Source organism: Anomaloglossus baeobatrachus, unplaced genomic scaffold (genome assembly GCF_048569485.1).
Source record: "Anomaloglossus baeobatrachus isolate aAnoBae1 unplaced genomic scaffold, aAnoBae1.hap1 Scaffold_428, whole genome shotgun sequence".
NCBI lineage: Eukaryota > Metazoa > Chordata > Amphibia > Anura > Aromobatidae > Anomaloglossus > Anomaloglossus baeobatrachus.
This window is the reverse complement of record NW_027443615.1, coordinates 190,388-211,999: the sequence shown is the minus strand read 5'-3', so window position 1 is coordinate 211,999 and position 21,612 is coordinate 190,388. Positions and strand designations below refer to the sequence as shown.

Genomic DNA, 21,612 nt, shown 5'->3' with positions numbered 1-21,612 from the left:
CCTTGAAAAAGAGGAGGCTATGCATTACAGAGCTATGATTCCTAAACCCTTTCTCCGATTTGGATGTGAAAACTCTCATATTGCAGCTGGGAGTGTGCACTTTCAGCCCATATTATATATATAATTGTATTTCTGAACATGTTTTTGTAAACAGCTAAAATAACAAAACTTGTGTCACTGTCCAAATATTTCTGGACCTAACTGTATATAAGCTGTTCATGGCTAATCACAGACCGTTGCTAAGAGACCAGATGAAGAATAGCACTGGCTGTCAGCCAGTTAGCGATTTATCATGTCAGGTGTTTTGGCTAGAAATTCTTCAAACTCACAAACACACGTCTTAGGGATGAGGGGTCTATACATTCATACAAGCTAAAGGCCTGTATTTAATGAGTTCAAATAATCATTTTTAATAAACTCATTATTTTACAACTGGTCTGATGATATCATTATTCCCTTTTTGAGAGTTTAATGCCCTCTTTTCAGATCTGGATAAGTTATAAGGAATATTTCCGCATCGGGTTTTTAACAGGTTGAAATCCTGAAGCACCATTTCACAGAATGTGTGTAAATTGTGTCCTTTACTTTCCGTAGGATAAAAATGAGAGGTCCTTCTAAGGTCAGTGTGTAAGAATTGATCGGTGACTAAATCACCTGAAAGTGCACTATTGGATGTCGCCCTACCCGCCATAATGGTATAGTGTCTCTGCAGAGTCAATTTTCTAATAAATGTCTGTAGATCGGTAAATAAATCAAATTATTTTTTATTAAAAGTGGGACAAAAAGAAAGGCCCTTATTAAGTAAAGAAATTTCAGCAGTAGGTGTATAATCTGAAAGATGAAATATATTATTTGTCTTATTTAAGCATCCAGCAGATGAACTTTTTTCCATTTTTATCTTTGTCTTGGCTCCAGCTCTGGTCCCTCTGTAACGCTTTTTTTTTTTTACCGACTTGGGAGTTAGATAATTGGTTATCCCATTGTTCTGACCGGGGGTGGCCTTGGGTAAAAAAAGCACCAATGTTGCAGCATTAGTGGAATTATCAATAGTGATAAGTTTATTATGATCAGGTAGAGTAGAGGATGAACCAGGGATTGCAGTAAAATCCTCTGTATTATCATGAATGGTGAGATCAAGCAAATCAAATGAAGTATTGCTACATATATTAGATACTAGAGGGTTAATATTTCTATCAGATGCCAGAGGCTTAAGGGGGCTTTACACGCACCGACATCGCTAGCGCTGTCGCTCGTGAAAGCACCCGCCCCTGTCGTTTGTGCGTCACGGGCAAATTGCTGCCCGTGGCGCACAATATCGCTAGGCCCCACACATAGTTACCTTCCTAGCGACGTTGCTGTGGGCGGCGAACAACCTCTTCGTTAAGGTGGAAGTTCGTGCGCTGTCATAGCGACGTCACACAGTGGCCGACCAATAGAAGTGGAGGGGCGGAGAACAGCCGCATTAACGACATGCCCACCTCATTGCTGGAGGACGCAGGTAAGCTGTTGTTTGTCGTTCCCGGGGTGTCACACGTAGCGATGTGTGCTGCCTCAGGAACAACGAACAACTTACGCCCATAACGACCAACGAGATTTTGGAAATGAACGATCAACGATAAGGTGAGTATTTTTGATCGTTAACACTCGCTCGGAGCTGTGACGCGCAACGACGTCGCTAACGACGCCAGATATGCGTCACGAATTCCGTGACCCCGACAACATATCGTTAGATATGTCATTGCGTGTAACGGGGCCTTTAGATACAGAGTCAACTATTCCAATCTCCTTAAAGGAGCTGGAATTAGCTGCCATCAAAGAAACCACAGATCTCTTTCCTCAATTTATCGATTCGCGTCTGAATGATAGCCAAATCCTGTTCTGTATCAGTGTTCAATTTGTCTGTATTGGTATGAAAAACCTTATTACCATCCGAGGACAGAGTATTTGTCCCCATAAGCGTTGTATTAGTAGTGATAGGAGCAATAGAAGAAGAAATGTGTATTTTATTAACCTCAATAGAAGGAGGAAGATATGAGTGTTTCTCATGGACTGTAGGGGGGTAGTTAGTGGTCCGTACAGGAGGGATCGCTTGGTCAATGTTTTGTGAACTATTGTCTTTAACACTGACTAGTATTGGAGATGACACACTAGGATCCGTAGAATGCTACTGAACTGCTGAAACCTAGTCTTCTTATATCTACTGTTGGTGAAACCCCTTGTGTGGTTAGAACCACTCAAGGTGGAGCCTTTTCACACAGGCTTCTCCCCTGTGTGAATTTTGTGATGTCTAACAAGGACTGATTTCTGAATAAAACATTTTCCACACTCTGAACATGAAAATGGCTTGTCCCCGGTGTGAAATTTTTGATGCTCAACAAGTTCTGATTTCCGAATAAAACATTTCCCACACTCTGAACATGAAAATGGCTTCTCCCCTGTGTGAGATCTTTGATGCCAAACAAGTTCTAATTTCTGAATAAAACATTTCCCACACTCTGAACATGAAAATGGCTTCTCCCCTGTGTGAATTTTCTGATGTCTAACAAGTTCTGATTTCCGAATAAAACATTTGCCACACTCTGAACATGAAAATGGCTTCTCCCCTGTGTGAGATCTTTGATGCCAAACAAGTTCTTTTTTCTGAATAAAACATTTCCCACACTCTGAACATGAAAATGGCTTCTCCCCTGTGTGAATTTTGTGATGTCTAACAAGGTCTGATTTCTGAATAAAACATTTTCCACACTCTGAACATGAAAATGGCTTGTCCCCGATGTGAAATCTTTGATGTCCAACAAGTTCTGATTTCCGAATAAAACATTTCCCACACTCTGAACATGAAAATGGCTTCTCCCGTGTGTGAATTTTCTGATGTGTAACAAGGTTTGATTTCTGACTAAAACATTTTTCACACTCTGAACATGAAAATGGCTTCTCCCCTGTGTGAATTTTCTGATGCCTAACAAAATCTGATTTCTGAATAAAACATTTCCCACACACTGAACATGAAAATGACTTCTCCCCGGAGTGAGATCTTTTATGCCCAACAAGTTTTGATTTCTGCATAAAACATTTCCCATATTCTGAACATGAATATGGCTTCTCCCCAGTGAGAGTTTTTTGATGATTGGAATTTTGGTCTTGTTTGAAAAGATCAGATGACAGAGCTTTCCGAAGAAGGACTGGAGGTAAATTTTGGACAACATCATGTTCTTCATATGTATTATGTGTGATATTGTCATTATTGGTTATAAATTCTGAAGATATTAGAGATCCATCTGAACTCCCAATACAGTCATGTGCTAAAAATAATCAGAATGTTATTATTTTTTAATCATATTATCTTGAAAGTTCATTTATTTTTTTAAACCATAACATCAGAAATTAAATTAGGAAAAAAATGTATTCTTAATCTGTTGGCCAATTTTGACATCTGTTACTTCTTCGTTAATTCAGATCTCCCATTCCTAGCACCAGTTCTCTGGAATGTGCTACAGTAAATAATCTGACTGATTGTCACAATGTGACTGCAGGATAATGAGGGACAGGGGGCTCCTATACTGTCCCTCACGCTAGAGGACCCTAAGCTATTCCTAACCTCTGGAATACCCCTGAAGATGGAGATGCTGGAGTCTCGTGCCTTACTATTCTGCTGATGAGATCTAATCTGTAATCCCCAGAGGAAGGAAGGGGCAGAAATATGATGGAAACAGAATAAGACAGACGGGAAACACAGATTAAGACAGATGAAACACATCGCAAACTCACAGAAACAAACAGTGAAAGACTAAGGAGAAAAGAAACAGCAGGAAAGCAGCAATAAAAAGACAACAAGGGTTAACACCACAACAGCTCACAGTAATAATGCACAACAACCACCCGTAAGTCTGGATCACAACACTTGACCAGACCAGTATAGGTAAGCTATAGCTGGCATTAATGAAATAGTCCAGCCAGCATATACAGGAGGGGGAGCAAATGATACTTTCTACTCTACAGCATGTGATCAAAGACATTAACAAGCAGCCCCGCAGAGAATAACTCTTGTTAGCCTGCCTAAGTCTGTGGTTCGACGCCTGTGTCTCCCTGCGCTCCTCACAGACATCAGAGAAGTTAACATGCAATGTATAAGAAGCTATAATTTCCATAGATCCTGACACCGCCATGACAGTTGGCAAACCTGCAAAAATCTCCTTGCAACAGTGATCCACAACATAGACATTTTCAGAGATTTTTTTTCGAAAATAAAAGTTACAGACAGATACCAGATATTTACGGGGTTGTCCGGGACAACGATTGTGGCGATGTACACTGGAAAATTACGTCAGGGACTGGAGTGAGATTTTTGGCATAGGAATGTCCCAGTTTGGTATGAATTAGAGAAACCGTGGCATCACACCCTTGTTCTGGCTGAGCTTTGCTCATTTTGGCAAAGCTGATTAAAATTGGCGTGAACACACACACCAGCCTGTCTCCTCTTCACCTTCATACTCCTGCAATTAAGACCTTTGGTCACATGACGTGATGTCGAAAAGGTTTTTAAGCAGTCCTATAATCGGCATATAAACACTGGGGCACCTAGGAGAATGGGAGTCCTGTGAAATTGCCCACTTTGTTCTCCCTTTCCCTTAATGCCAGTCCTGCATGCCAGCCTGTCTTCTTTTCAGTTCTTTAGGGGTACTTTGCACACTGCGACATTGCTATCCGATGCTAGCGATGCCAAGCGCGATAGTACCCGCCCCCGTCGCACATGCGATATCTTGTGATAGCTGCCGTAGAGAACATTATTGCTACGGCAGCTTCACACGAACTTACCTGCCCTGCGACGTCGCTCTGGCCGGCGACCCGCCTCTTTCCTAAGGGGTCGGGTCGTGCGGCGTCACAGCGACGTCACACGGCAGGCGGCCAATACAAGCGGAGGGGCGGAGATGAGCGGGACGTAAACATCCCGCCCACCTCCTTCTTTCCGCATAACCGGTGGAGGCAGGTAAGGAGATGTTCCTCGCTCCTGCGGCTTCACACACAGCGATGTGTGCTGCCGCAGGAACGAGAAACAACATCGTATCTCTTATTGGTGCGACATTATGAAAATGTCCGACGCTACACAGATCACCGATTTAAGACGCTTTTGCGATCGTTTATCGGCGCATCTAGGCTTTACACGTTGCGACGTTGTTACCGGCGCCGGATGTACGTCACTTTCGATTTGACCCCGACGATATCGCAGTAGCGATGTCGCAACGTGCAAAGTACCCCTTAGACTCCTGCAATTAGTAGACCTTTCGTTACATCATGTCACATGAGTTTGAAGTCATCAGACGTCCCAGAATAACACTGATGGGGTTCCTAAGACAGTGGAGTGCCTGAAAAATTGCTCCCAAAGCTGGCCCTGACTGTAACTAGGGCTTATTTTTGGAGTTGGGCTTATTTTTCAAGTATTCTCCACAAATCCCGTAAATTCATACTAGGGCTTATTTTTGGGGTAGGTCTTATTTTCAGGGAAATAGGGTATTCACGAACCCTCTGCAGGTCTTTGAGTTGCCTTCACAACAACATAGAGAAGGGACTAGAAACAAACAGCAGAAGAATCAGAAGCAAAGAAAATACAGCTGAAAAAAAACAGAGCAAAGTCTAAAAATGTAAATACAAAATAAGTGCAGAAAGTACATGAGTAGATATCTCTTACAGGATAGAGCTGGAGGAAACACATCCTGAGGAACATCGGGATCTTCTTGGTTACAGTCCTGTGGGAGAAGAGGATGGGGACATCTCTCTGGTGTTGTCCTCTTACTGGATAGATCTGGAGGAGACACATACAGGGACTGAATTCAATACAGATAATTATAGGCCGTGTGTATTTACTCCTGTCTATTACCTGGTGATGTGAGGGGCTGGGGAACCTCCATCATGACGTCCTTGTACAGATCTTTGTGTCCTTCTAAATACTCCCACTCCTCCATGGAGAAATAGATGGTGACGTCCTGACACCTTATAGGAACCTGACACATACAATGATACCGTCACCCCCGATCCCTTCATAGCGTTACTGTATAATGTCCCAGCATTCCCAGCAGTGTCACCTCTCCAGTCAGCAGCTCAATCATCTTGTAGGTGAGTTCTAGGATCTTCTGGTCATTGATGTCCTCATGTATCGGGGGGTGAGATGGAGGCCCCGTGATTGGACTCAGGGGTCTTCCCCATCCCTCAGATACAGGGGCCTGACAGCGCTCACTAGAGGTCTTCTTCACTACTGTGTAATCCTGGTTATGGAGAGACACAGTAATAAATCTCACTACAGACATTTCCAGAGTCCTCACCTCTCCAGTTCTGTCCATCTGTTATTCCCATAGATAAGAATGATGTAATGTGACGTCATCAGAATCTCTCACCTCTCCAGTAAGCCGGAAGAGGATCTCTAGGGTGAGGTGTAGTATCCTCTCCGCCATCTTGTCCCTGTCCATATCCATCCTTCACGGGGAAATCAGGAGAATTCTCTTATATAGATTAAAACCACTGAGAGGATCTGAAATTATAAGGACCTGAATGGGAAGGAGATGAGCCCATATGTAACATACTGCAGATAATAAGGGAGGTGAGATATCACTTGAGTAGGAAAAAAATATCTACATGAAATGTGCTATATAAGTAGTAAAACTGACTGATAAAAGTAGAACATTATTTTTATAGCAATATAAATACAATGAAAAGTGATGAATTATCCATATTGCACCTAGAATGGTATTAATGAAAATGTCGGCTCATCAAGGAAAAAACAAGTCCTCACTCAACTCCATCGACGCATAAAGAATAATGTTACCGATGTCAGAAAATGGCGACACAAACTGATTTTTTCTAGAAAAGTGATTTTTATTCACCACTAGAGATGAGTGAACCTGAAGTTCAGTGTCCGGTACAAACTCAGAGTGGATGCTTTACATATGTAAACCACTCTCGCGATTATCGCCGTGCTCGGGTACGCTCGGTGCTCATCCCGGTGCGAGCAGCTTGCAGTGTTTATCGGCTTGCACTGGGGGTAACAACAGCATGATCGGAAGTAGTGTGCACCCCCCCAAAAAAAAATAGAAAATAAACTAACCAACTCTCCTATGGACGTGAACTGTTTATGGCTGCATGTGGGTGGAGATGCAAACTGCCCAATTAATGACTTCAAATGAAGTTTAAGTCAAGTTCAGGTCCTAGTTTCACCAAACACATTTACCAATGTGTAATAAAAACAGACTTCAAGCAACAGTCTCCTTATTAAGCTATGGTGGATAAAGGTTTATCTCCCTGTCAAGCTTCACACGCCTCAGGGCCCATGTAGGGAGGTCAGAACAAGGGCTTTATACTCAAAAAAGCCCCAAAAATCCTACTAGGGCTTATTTTCAGGATTTCATGGAAACAGTGTAGAAAAAACTGATGGTGCCTTCTCCACATACACAGAGGATATGTCATCACTGCTGAGTCATTATATCAGCCCCAGTTATAAGGGAAGTAAGATGAAAATAACAAATATTTAAATACAGAACTAACCCCCTCCCCCCAATGTGTGAACTATAGGAAGATACCACTGTCAATCCAAATCTTATTAGCTCCAATCAGGTAAAGAAAACAGCCATATATACAAAATAATAAGTGTTACAAAATAGCTAAGAAATATTTACATGTGGTCATAAACATACAATAAACATATAATATGACAGTGTCCGGCTTTCAGTCATAGGGATGGCCCCGATGAGGTTTTAGTTATTGCTCAGTATACAGTGATCAGTGGTTGTATACGTGCTCTCGGTACTAACTGACAGCAGGTTCTAATGCTGAGCGGCTGTTAGTCACTTTAGGGTATATACTGTATTTTTCATTTTTTAATATGCACCGGATTATAAGACGCACCCCAAATTTAGAGAAAAAAAACAAGAAAAAAAACATGGGGTCCGTTTTATAACCCGGTGGTGTTTTACCGGAGGGGTGTGGCAGCGGTGGTCACAGGAGGCAAGGGCAGTGCTGGAGTAGGCGATGCTGCGGGTGGTGCAGAGGAGGACCCAGATACTCACTGCGGGCTGTGGCACTACTCTATCCTGGTACTGTGGGTTCTGCTCTTCCTGGGGCATCGGGCTCTGCTCTTCTCTGCACTGGGGCTTCAAAGAAATGGCGGCGCCTGCGCTAATGACAGCTTGAGCTGAGATCTCCATCTGTGCATGCGGCGACTCTGGGCACCAATAGCACTATTAGTTGAAGTACTCCCCATCCTTGGCTGCCCAGATGCCTGCCATTGCCTGCTACAAGGATGGCGGTCGTACAGATACACGCCGCAAGCCACAAAGATGCCAACCACCGGCCACACAGATGCTATATTCAGATTTTAAGAAACACCCCTAATTTTTCTCCCAAAGTTTTGAGAGGAAAAGTGTGTCTTATAATCCGAAAAATACGGTATATGGTAATAACAGACATTTCCCTTATTTTCTCACCAGTATCGCTCAATATCAGCAATAAAAACTCGATGCTGAAGTTGGTTTCTTATTGGTCCAGTTTCTTATTCAGGGCTGAAGTCGGTTTCTTATTTGTATTTTTTTTTTCCGTTTTAACAACAAATGTAAAACAATCACAATACAGTGTGGAGTCATTAACCCTTTCCGTAACGCCCTTCGATGCCACGTTTTACCATTTTTGTTGGTGCTTTTCAGTGTATTCACATCTTAGCTCCACACTGCAGTGTATTATATTGGTTTTATTTTTGTTGCTAAAAACCTGTAAAAACCCCCCCCCCAAAAAATATATATATATATCCCACCTATCTAGATTTTGACGGTTGGTGACTGTTCACATTCAGTCATCAGGCCTTGTCCACAGACTATTTACTTCATGCAGCATTTGCTTGGACCTGTCCCGCCCACAGCCATGACTCAGTCACGAGTACGGGATTGAAATAGACCAGGTGAGTGCTGCTAAGAGCAGTTCTGCTATTTCATATGTGAGGCCGTTTGGCACATTTTATAAAAATATTTTAGCGTAGGACTGCCCCAATAGAGATTTGCCGTGACGTGGCGGGGTAGCTCAAGAAATTGCAATTTTTTGCCAAAAGTCTCAAATTTATAAAAAGTACAGTTGGAATTTTCTAGTGCTGTAGTGCACATTTAGTGCTAGCTTTTTGTTTTTTCACCATGTCGCATTTGCAGGGCCCCTAAGGTACCTAAACAGCAGAAACCTCCCACAAGTGACCCCACTTTGGAAACTAGACCCCTCAAGGATTTTAATCAGGAGTATAGTAAGCATTTTGAATCCACAGGTAGTTCATAAAAATGTTGCTGAAGCAGCAAATTTCTCACTTTTAGACTATGTGCCCACGATCCGGCGCCACTGTGTCTAGGACGCAGTGCCAGCCCTCCTGCAGAGATATGAATGTTGTCCATGGAAGAACGCAGCTGCCCGTGCCCACAATCCGGGTTCAGTGCGCTGTGGTCCATAGCTATAGTGTCACTGCAGAGAACACTCTTATCTCCACAGCAAACAATTAACATGCTGAGGCTCAGGAAACCACGCCACAAGTCAGTTTATGCTACAGAGAAAAGAAGCACAGTGGGCAGGAGATTTCCAAAAATCCTTCCACTGCACTTGTGCTACACAATGCAGCGTTCTGGACGCAGTCCAAACACTCTGCATCCAAAACGCTGCAAACACTGATCATGGACACATAGCCTAAAAAGCTAGTATGAATGGATGGATGGATGGATAGATAGATAGATAGACAGAGGTAAAACACACATAGATGAGTGTCCCACCCCCCTGCATATTCTAAGCTGGCACCGTTTAGTTAGTGACTTTCATGTGGCACTAAAGGGTGTTTAGTAGAGATGAGCAAGCCTCTGAAGACTCGAGTTCAGTTGGTTCGTCGAACGGAGGCTCCGTTCGAGTTCGGTTTGGCGAACCGTTCAACGAACCTCTTGAGCCCCATTGAAACCAATGGCAGACAAACACATAAAAACACATTATACATGTACACATACAGTTAATAAACATTGCCATAACACTTACAGGTCCCCGCGACGCGTCCTGCACTCTGTCTCCCGCCGCTTTTCCTTCCGATAATCGCTGCGTTCTCCCGGTAACCAGCACTGATGATAGGACCTATCATGACGTCAAAATAGCATGTGACCAGTCGCGTGTCTATTATCTCATTGGCTACAGACTGGTCACATGGCTATGACGTCATGCTAGGTCCTGTCAGTGCATTTCTCCGGTACGCGGTGCTCGTTTGAGCATGTCCATGTACCGGCAAAATGCTCTGGCACATGGTCGACTCCCCGTTCCTGCATGTGGGCGCTCTTTACAAAGTCAGCCACATGCAGGAACTAGTTGTCACAGCCGGTAAATAGCGGCATCGGGAATCACGTGATTGGAGCACCGTTGATATGGTAACCTGTCTGTCAGCAGTGACGTAACCGCTTACAGCCAGCAGCCTCTGCTCACTCACGAAGTGACTAGACTGCACAAGGAGCAGCAGCGTCTTCCTCCCATGCAGTGCTGCTGATGGAGCAGAGCTGCATGGGTTGAAGCAGAAAGAAGACAGAAGACCATGGATCGTGGAGGGCTGACAGGAGAGTAATAAAGATGGAGTCTCTAAGTGTGTCTGTGTATTTATTTCTATTAAAGTACTTTTTCTCTGTGTGGTGTCTTTTTTTTTTTTTAACCCTTTATTGGAGATTCTTAATGGCCGGGTCAAACTTGCCTGACATTAAGAATCTTTGGCTTAATACTAGCTAGTAAAACAAAGCTAGTATTAACTTATTACCCAGCAAGCCACCCGTCACCAGGGCAGCTGGAAGAGTTGGATACAGCGCCAGACGATGGCGCTTCTATGAAAGCGCCATTTTCTGGGGCGGCTGCAGACTTCAATTCGCAGCAGAGGGGCCCAGAAAGCTCAGGCTAACCTGTGCTGTGGATTCCAATCCCCAGCTGCCTAGCTGTACCTGGCTGGACAAAAAATGGGACGAAGCCCACATCGTTTTTTTTTTAATTATTTCATGAAATTCATGAAATAATTAAAAAAGGGCTTCCTATATTTTTAGTTCCCAGCCGGGGTACAAATAGGCAGCTGGGGGTTGGGGCAGTACCTGCCTGCTGTACCTGGCTACCATACAAAAAATATGGTGAAGCTCACGTCATTTTTTTTTGTAGTTTTTTGACAAAAAAAATAAAAAATGCTTCCCTGGATTTTCCATTGCCAGTGAAGGTAACACCAAGCAGTGGGGGTTAGCAGCTAGTAGCTGCTTGGATTACTCTTAGCTAGCAATACAAAAAATGCAGAGGGAGCCCATATATTTTTTTTTTAATTATTTATTTAAACAACTAAAAAAAAAAAAGAGCATCGCCGGTATTTTGATTGCCTGACATCACAGTGCTGTAAAAATAAATCTTTAAAAAAAATACCGTAGCGCTCCACGGTATTTCTGATTCTCAGCGCAGATAAAGCAGACAGATACGGGTTGCCACCCTCATCTGCCTGGCGTTACCTTGGCTGGCAATCAAAATACAGGGAAGCCCATTAATTTTTTTTATGTAAAAAAATAGTTAAAAAAAAAAAATGACGTGGGGTCCCCCCATTTTTGACTAGCCAGCTAGGGTAAAGCAGACTGCTGTAGCCTGAAAAACACAGCTGGCAGCTTTACCGTGGGTTGGGGATCCAATGTGGAGGTCACCCCAGGCTCTTTTTTTATAATTATTTTATAAATAATATTACAAAAAAAATGTAGGGTCCCCCCATATTGGATCACCAGCTAAGGTAAAGCGGGACAGCTGTGGTCTGGTATTCTCAGGGTGGGAAGGTCCATAGTTATTGGTCCTTGACAGCCTAAAAATAGCAGGCCGCAGGCACCCCAGAATTGGCGCATCCACTAGATGCGCCAATCCTGCGCTTCACCCCAGCTCATCCCGTGCCCTGGTGCAGTGGCAAACGGGGTAATAAATGGGGTTGATACCAGCTGTAAGGTCACCTGACATCAAGCCCAGCAGTTTGTGATGCCATGGCATCTATCAGATACTCGACATCACAAACTGTCAGTACTAACAAAAAAAAATAGACAAATAAAAATGTATTTGAAAAAACACTCCCCAAAACACTCCCTCTTTCACCAATTTATTGTAAGGAAAAAAAATAAGGGGGTCCCACGACGACTCTGGACCGTCTAGAATATGGGGGGACACGCTCAGGGAACGTATCCCCCATTTTCTAGGAGTGCAGACCCTCCATGTGAGGAGTGTGGTTGCAATGAATCTGCACCCACTCTCCCCGGGTCCACAGCAGCAGAGTCCATGTCGTAACTGTTGCTACAAAGCTGCAATGCCCTGCTCATGAGGTAAGAGCATGCCTAATAAGGAGAACTATTCTACATTTCTAAATATTGGTATTTGCTGATATTATTGCTATTCCACCTACTATATATTGGGGATAGGATCTTGGAGATGGAATACCCCTTTAAGTCCAGTTATTCAGCTGAATGAATACTAAACAACAGAGCTCGCTATTTAGATATGTTTTCTTGTGGCGTATAATGGACTCTCATGTTTGGTAGTCGTTCAGCAGGGCAACTATAAAATCAAATACCTCCAATTTGGAAATGTAGTATAGCTCTCCTGATCAACTATGCTCCTTACCTCATGAGCAGGGCATTGCAGTTGCTTACATATGCATGGTTCCCGCACTCACTGTGTCTGAACACAGGAAGCTGAGCTGCGGCGTCTATTGTGAAGGAGGGGGCCGTGGGGGATCAACGCTGCACAGGTACCGTGGGACACCGGGGAACACCGGTGGTGTTATAGGGGGTGACCTAGCAAGGCCTGGGGAGGAGTTTGCCATGACACATGCGACAGAAATCAGAGGAGTAGGGTGAATGTGGCCGGTGCGCTGCTGTGCGCGCGGCCATCTTTGATTTCCGGGAGGGGGTCAGGGGGGGCACTTTGGCGACACCGGGGGACCGGAGGGGACCGTGGAGGAGATTTATCTCTCATCTGACATGTTTGTTCATGCCAGATGGGAGATAAATAATTTTTTACAGGCGCTGTCATTTACGTGATCATCGGTGTACGGGAAAAACCGGCCTGAATCATGATCTCCAGGGTCTCAGCTACCCCCTGAAACCCCTGAGATTTTCTGATGCTGGGGGGCGTTATTCACTTTTTTCTGCCTGCTGTTTATAAACGGCAGATCAGAATAAGGCTACATTCACACGACCGATCCGTTTTTGTGGTCCGCAAAAAACGGTCCGTTTTTTTCACAGATGCATCCGTGTGGCATCCGTTTTAGTTCCGTATATGGTCCGTATGTCATCCGTTTGTCATCCGTGTGCCTTCTGTTTTTTTGCGTACTGCAAAAAAACTGAAGGAGGGAAAATAATAAATTTACCTAGGATCCATAGCTTCAACTTACATGAGGCGGTCACATGTTCACTCCAGTGCCATTTTCTACTGCTTTTCACAGCGTAGAGCGCTCTGGTGATTTTCCTGTGCTTGTACACACACTTCATATCAGTCTTTTATGTCATTATAATGGCAGAAAGACACATAATGTCCCACTCTCCTGCATTTTGTAATTTTGCACCCTTTGGTGCCTTTTATGTGGCACTAAGGGGAGCTTAGCCTTGTATTTAGCCAAAAAAAAAAAGCTAAAAAAAAAAAAATGACGTGCGGTTCCCTCTATTTTTGATAGCCAGCTAGGGTAAAGCAGACGGCTGCAGCCTGCAGACCACAACTGGCAGCTTTACCTTGGCTGGTAATCCAAAACTGAGGGCACCCCACGCTGTTATTTTAAATTAAATAAATTTAAAAAAAAACAACACGTGGGGATCCCCCCAAAATTGGATCACCAGCTAAGGTAAAGCGGACAGCTGGGGTCTGATATTCTCAGACTAGGGAGGTCCATTGTTATTGGACTCTCCCCAGCCTAAAAATAGCAGGCCGCAGCCACCCCAGAAGTGGCGCATCCATTAGATGCACCAATCCTTGTGCTTCGCTCCAGCTTATCCCGTTGCCCTGGTGCGGTGGCAAACGGGGTAATATATGGGGTTAATACCAGATGTGTAATGTCACCTGACATCAAGCCCTGGGGTTCGTGATGTCAGGCGTCTATCAGATACCCTACATCACCAACCCGGTCAGTAATAAAAAAAAAAAAAAATAGACGACAAACACATTTTTTTTTTAAAAAACACTCCCCAAAACATTCCCTCTTTCACCAATTTATTAGAAAGAAAAACAAATCTAGGCTGGTGTAATCCAAGGGGTTCCGATGACGATCCATACCATAGTCAATGTCCCAGTCAATGAAGAACAGAATGTTCCATATTGGCTGGGAGAGCAATACAGTGACCTGAGCTAACATCAGTAGGTCAGCCCAGGTCACTGCAGGGCATGACAAGTGCTGCTGTCAGGAGGATAGCGATGTACATTACCTGCGGTGATCGCTGCACTCCTGATAGCAGAGCTGTCACTGAGTTCAATGACCGCCGCCTTCACAACCAAGTATCGCGGGTGCCTGTGACGTCACTGCTAGTGCTAGTGACAGTCTCGGGTCAGCAGCGAGAGGAGATGTGACAAGCGGCGGCCATGGAGGACAGTGACAGCGCTGACGTCGGGAGGGCAGGACTTCATTACCGCAGGTAAGGAACTTCACTAACCTCCTGACGGCAGCGTTTGTCATGCCCGCGGCTGCTGTCACTGCAGTGTGGGCAGCTGTGGACACCGTACAGTGCGGGCATATGCTGACACTGCAGTGACAGCAGCCGCGGACACCGTACAGTGCGGGCATATGCTGACACTGCAGTGACAGCAGCCGCGGACACTGTACAGTGCGGGCATATGATGACACTGCAGTGACAGCAGCCGCGGACACCGTACAGTGCGGGCATATGCTGACACTGCAGTGACAGCAGCTATGGGCAGCCGCGGGGCTGGAGCTGGAGCCGGATACAGACTGCAGCGGCAGCCGACGGAAGTCACGCGGAAGTGATTCTGTGTGGCTTTCGGGGATTTTTGCACACGTAGCCAGGGTAAACATCGGGTTACTAAGCAAAGCGCTTTGCTTGGATACCCGATATTTACCTTGGTTACCAGCTTACCGCAGGCTGCCAGCGATGGCTCCCTGCACACTGTAGCTGTAAAAAGCCACGCTTTTGGTGATCGAACCGTTCTCGAACGTAACTCGAACTGTCGAGCTTTTAGCAAAAAGCTCAAGTTCGAGCTCGAGCTCGAACACCCCCAAAATCACTCGAACATGAAAATTGTTTAGCCTTATAGTTAGCCAAAAAATAAATAACTTAAAAAAACGACGTGGGGTTCCCCCCCATTTTTGATAGCCAGCTAGAGTAAAGCAGACAGCTGCAGCCTGCAGACCCCACTTATCAGCTTCACTTTGGCTGGTGATGCAATTTGGAGTTTACCCCACACTGTTTTTTTAAATTATTTCTAAATAAATATTTAGAAAAAAAACAGTAATTCCATATTGGTAAATAAGTCAAATATATGCTGGAATTTAACATGTGCAAAAGATTATATTTTTATTGTATCAAAATCATGTGTGTACAGGGTTAAAAACACTTAAAATCATTCCATGACAATGGATTATACACAACTGAATCTTCTCACAAAAATCAATATAACATCAAGGATAATTCCCCAGTATACAATAAATGATGTATTGATACAGACCCAGCCTATACAGATAGAGACGAGACAACAGATGTAATTCTTGTCTCCTGTATCTAAATCAATAGCACCCAATAAACCAAACATTCATCTATGCATGTAATTACGATGAACAAAATTAAACGCACATATTGAAGCAGTGAGAAAGCTGAGTTCCTGAAGAAAAAATGCCAACAATACAGGGAGAGGATGCAGGCAATCCCAGATGGAATTAACAATACTGCAGCATCTCATTATAATAAACATGGCAAAAAAAAAAGTCCCCAACACACAATTGTACACATATACACCGTGTGCAGAATTATTAGGCAAGTTGTATTTCAGAGGATTTTTTTTATTATTGATCAACAACTATGTTCTCAATCAACAAAAAAGACTCATGAATGTCAAAGCTTAATATTTTTGGAAGTTGGAGTGGGGTTTTTAGATTTGGCTATCTTAGGCTACTTTCACACATCCAGTTTGAGCAGTGCGGCTCAATCCGGCTGTGAAAACTATGCAACGGATGCGGGGAAAACACCGCATCCTTTGCATAAGTTTTTACATGCGGCCCCGTCCGTTTTTTTCCGGTTGCGGCACGCTACTGAGCATGCGCAGGGGAAAAAACCGCATGCGGCGACCGGATGCGTTTTTTCCCGCATCGCGCCGCATCCAGCCTCCATAGGTATGCATTGAAAAATGCGCCGCAGCGGCCGGATGCGGCGCGATGCGGTTTTTTTTTGCCGGAGCAAAAAACGTTGCAGGGAACGTTCTATCCGGCCGCGGCATCGGCTAAATCTGCCGCATGCGGCAAAAACCGGACCGAACGCAAGCCCCTGCGGCACAATACGGCACTAATGTAAGTCTATGCAAAAAAAAAACGCAACCGGCGTAAAAAAAACGGTTGCGGTTTTTCTGCAGAACGCCGTATTGTGCCACAGAGCAAAAAACGGATGTGTGAAAGTAGCCTTAGGAGGATATCTGTTTGTGCAGGTAACTATTATTGTGCAGAATTATTAGGCAACTTAATAAAAGACAAATCTATTCCCATCTCACTTGTTTATTTTCACCAGGTAAACCAATATAACTGCACAAAATTTAGAAATAAACATTTCTGACATGCAAAAACAAAACCCCCAAAAATTAGTGACCAATATAGCCCCCTTTCTTTATGATGGCACTTAACAGCCGACCATCCATAGATTCTGTCAGTTGCATGATCTGTTTCAACATTGCGTGCAGCAGCCACCACAGCGTCCAGACACTGTTCTGAGAGGTGCACTGTTTTCCCTCCATGTAGATCTCACATTTTATGAGGGACCACAGGTTCTCTATAGGGTTCAGATCAGGTGAACAAGGGGGCCATGTCATTATTTTTTCATCTTTCAGACCTTTACTGGCCAGCCATGCTGTGAAGTAGTTGGATGCATGTGATGGAGCATTGTACTGCATGAAAATCATGTTTTTCTTAAATGATACCGATTTCTTCCTGTACCATTGCTTGAAGAGGTTGTCTTCCAGAAACTGGCAGTAGGTCTGGGAGTTGAGCTTCACTCCATCCTCAACCTGAAAAGGTCCCACAAGTTCTGATGATACCAGCCCATACCAGTACCCCACCTCCACCTTGCTGGCGTCTGAGTCAGAGTGGAGCTCTCTGCCCGTTACTGATCCAGCCTCTGGCCCATCCATCTGCCCATCAAGAGTCACTCTCAATTCATCAGTCCATAAAACCTTTGAAAAATCAGTCTTAAGATATTTCTTGGTCCAGTCTTGACGTTTTATCTTATGTTTCAAAGGTGGTGGTTTTTCAGCCTTCCTTACCTTGGCCATGTCCCTGAGTATGGCACACCTTGTGCTTTTTGATACTGCAGTCACGTTGCAGCTCTGAAATATGGCCAAACTGGTGGCAAATGGCATCTTGGCAGCGTCACGCTTGATTTTCCTCAATTCGTGGGCAATTATTTTGCGCCTTTTTTGCCCAACACGCTTCTTGCGACCCTGTTGGCTAATTGCCATGAAACGCTTGATTGTTCGGTGATCACGCTTCAAAAGTTTGGCAATTTCAAGCCTGCTGCATCCCTCTGCAAGACATCCCACAATATTGGACTTTTCGGAGACCATCAAATCTCTCTTCTGACCCATTTTTCCAAAGGATGCCTAATAATTAAGCACACCTTATATAGGGTGTTGATGTCATTACACCGCACCCCTTTTCATTACAGAGATGCAATCACCTGATTTACTTAATTGGTAGTTGGCTCTCAGCCTATACAGCTTGGAGTAGGACAACATGTATAAAAAAGCATCATGTGATCAAAATACTCATTTGCCTAATAATTCTGCACACAGTGTATATTTGACTTATTTACAAATATGGAATTACTGGTGCCGTTTGGATACCACCCAGTTTTGTTGTAGGCTCATTATTAGATACCTGACATCACTAGCCCAGTCAGTAATAAAAAAAATGAAGATGACAAAAAAATATTTGAAAAAGCACTCCTCAATACATTTCCTCTTTCACCAATTTATTGAAAAGAAAAAAATCAGGTCCGCTGCAATCCATTTTGAAGGACCCACGACGATTCTGTACTTTCCAGAATATGGGGGTACGCTCAGGAAATGTATCCACCATTTTCTGGAAGAGCAGGCACTCCACGTGAGGAGTGTGGCTGTAGTGACTTGAGAATACTGCACTCACACTACCCCAAGCCAACAGAGTGACCTCCTAGTAACCTCATTCCAGAATATGGGGGGCACACTCAGTGAATGTATCCTCCATTTTCTGGGCGTTCAGGAACTCCATGTGAGCAGTGTGGCTGCTGTGACCTGAGAATACTGCACTCACACTCCCACGGTCCACAGCACGGCAGTGTGAGCTGCAGTAAACTTAGTGTCACTGTGTGCAGAGCCAGCTGAGAGCTGCTCTGCGCATGCGGCTGACATTTCTTCTGATGACAAGGAGAAGCAGGAGTGGCGAGGGATCGACGCTGCAAGAGAGGTACCGAGGGGCCCGGGGATGACTTTACTGCCTCATCTGATATGTCAGGGGTCCGGGGACATGACAGATGAGGCAGAAATCAGTGGAGGAGGACGCGTGCAGCCGGCGTGCAACACGTGTGGTGGCCATGTTAGGTGATCATGAGGGCAAGGAGGAGGACCGAGGGTGGGGGACACTTTGCCACACTGGGGAGCGAGGGAGGACATTTATCTCTCATGTGACATGTGATCAGGGGGGAGATAAATCATTATTTACCGACCCTTCCTTTTTCTGCAATGTGATCACGATTCTCCTGTGTATACCGGTGACCACGTGACCGGGGAGCGGAAAAACTGCCCGAATCGTGATCTCCAGGGTCTCCGCTACCCCTGCTAGCTGACACCCCGGAGATTATCCGACGCTGGGGGGCAGTATACACTGTTACCTTACTGCCATTATAATACGGCAATATATAAGAAGTGCCCTTCACTACTGACGTTTTACTCCGTACGGCGGTCGTAAAGGGGTTAAACTGAATGTACAAAACAATATGAAAATGATCCCACAATAATAGAGACCCTGCACCTACCTCCACCTGCAGAGCCGCACACTAGATATATAATACCCTGCACCTACCTCCACCTGCAGAGCCGCACACTAGATATATAATACCCTGCACCTACCTCCACCTGCAGAGCCGCACACTAGATATATAATACCCTGCACCTACCTCCACCTGCAGAGCCGCACACTAGATATATAATACCCTGCACCTACCTCCACCTGCAGAGCCGCACACTAGATATATAATACCCTGCACCTACCTCCACCTGCAGAGCCGCACACTAGATATATAATACCCTGCACCTACCTCCACCTGCAGAGCCGCACACTAGATATATAATACCCTGCACCTACCTCCACCTGCAGAGCCGCACACTAGATATATAATACCCTGCACCTACCTCCACCTGCAGAGCCGCACACTAGATATATAATACCCTGCACCTACCTCCACCTGCAGAGCCGCACACTAGATATATAATACCCTGCACCTACCTCCACCTGCAGAGCCGCACACTAGATATATAATACCCTGCACCTACCTCCACCTGCAGAGCCGCACACTAGATATATAATACCCTGCACCTACCTCCACCTGCAGAGCCGCACACTAGATATATAATACCCTGCACCTACCTCCACCTGCAGAGCCGCACACTAGATATATAATACCCTGCACCTACCTCCACCTGCAGAGCCGCACACTAGATATATAATACCCTGCACCTACCTCCACCTGCAGAGCCGCACACTAGATATATAATACCCTGCACCTACCTCCACCTGCAGAGCCGCACACTAGATATATAATACCCTGCACCTACCTCCACCTGCAGAGCCGCACACTAGATATATAATACCCTGCACCTACCTCCTCCTGCAGAGCCGCACACTAGATATATAATACCCTGCACCTACCTCCTCCTGCAGAGCCGCACACTAGATATATAATACCCTGCACCTACCTCCACCTGCAGAGTCGCACACTAGATATATAATACCCTGCACCTACCTCCACCTGCAGAGCCGCACACTAGATATATAATAACCTGCACCTACCTCCACCTGCAGAGCCGCACACTAGATATATAACACCCTGCACCTACCTCCACCTGCAGAGCCGCACACTAGATATATAATACCCTGCACCTACCTCCACCTGCAGAGCCGCACACTAGATATATAATACCCTGCACCTACCTCCACCTGCAGAGCCGCACACTAGATATATAATACCCTGCACCTACCTCCACCTGCAGAGCCGCACACTAGATATATAATAACCTGCACCTACCTCCTCCTGCAGAGCCGCACACTAGATATATAATACCCTGCACCTACCTCCACCTGCAGAGCCGCACACTAGATATATAATACCCTGCACCTACCTCCACCTGCAGAGCCGCACACTAGATATATAATACCCTGCACCTACCTCCTCCTGCAGAGCCGCACACTAGATATATAATACCCTGCACCTACCTCCACCTGCAGAGCCGCACACTAGATATATAATACCCTGCACCTACCTCCACCTGCAGAGCCGCACACTAGATATATAATACCCTGCACCTACCTCCACCTGCAGAGCCGCACACTAGATATATAATACCCTGCACCTACCTCCTCCTGCAGAGCCGCACACTAGATATATAATACCCTGCACCTACCTCCACCTGCAGAGCCGCACACTAGATATATAATAACCTGCACCTACCTCCACCTGCAGAGCCGCACACTAGATATATAATACCCTGCACCTACCTCCACCTGCAGAGCCGCACACTAGATATATAATACCCTGCACCTACCTCCACCTGCAGAGCCGCACACTAGATATATGGCTGCTCTGTGCTTACAGGACCTGTGATGATGTCACATGGAGGGGAGGAGTCAGGGTCACATGATCAGCTCCTCAGTGTATGCAGATTAGAACTCTGCTGTGCTGGGTGTCATGGTGCTGGATGAGGGGATTAATGTGCAGACACTGGATGAGGCGCGGTGTCAGTGGACGGTTATTGTAAACTATTGTTGCGTATGTATGTGACCCCTGTTGCGTATGTATGTGACCCCTTCACACGATGCTGAAGTTGGTTTCTTATTCGGCAGTTTAGTTTTTTCAGTTTTTTATGCATTTATCAACAAAAATGAAACATCACAATAATAAAATACAATGCACTGATGAGCCCTAATATACATACACTCGAAACCAACTGGCAAAAAAATGGGCATCAAAGTGAGCACCGAAGTATGTTAGTGAAAGGGTTAAATGGCTTTGGGCCACTGATCTAACACCACAATTGCATATCTAGTGATGCCTCTAATCAAACTCAAGTGACTCCAGCCTGGCCCAAAGGGGTTCTGGGCATCAAAACTGGCATCAAAGTGGG

General features: G+C 45.0%; 1 protein-coding gene across 1 annotated transcript; it reads right to left on the bottom strand.

Moving 5' to 3' along the window:
• Window positions 1–178: 178 nt before the first annotated feature.
• LOC142279226 (uncharacterized) lies at window positions 179–21,092 on the bottom strand. The gene is made up of 6 exons (XM_075332673.1): window positions 21,034–21,092; window positions 6,390–6,539; window positions 6,081–6,260; window positions 5,876–5,999; window positions 5,687–5,800; window positions 179–3,302 (listed from the first exon to the last, which is right to left on the bottom strand). Exons 2-6 carry the CDS (start codon window positions 6,465–6,467, stop codon window positions 2,251–2,253), a joined length of 1,548 nt encoding a protein of 515 aa, XP_075188788.1. The 5' UTR covers window positions 6,468–6,539; window positions 21,034–21,092; the 3' UTR covers window positions 179–2,250.
• Window positions 21,093–21,612: the final 520 nt, after the last annotated feature.

Coding starts and splice junctions, on each gene's coding strand:
- LOC142279226 (XM_075332673.1), bottom strand. CDS start 6,467: ATGGATATGGACAGGGACAAGATGGCGGAGAGGATACTACACCTCACC. Junction 6,261..6,389: donor TCTTCCGGCTTACTGGAGAG/GTGAGAGATTCT, acceptor CTCCATAACCAG/GATTACACAGTAGTGAAGAA. Junction 3,303..5,686: donor GTTTCCTCCAGCTCTATCCT/GTAAGAGATATC, acceptor GATTATTTTTAG/CACATGACTGTATTGGGAGT.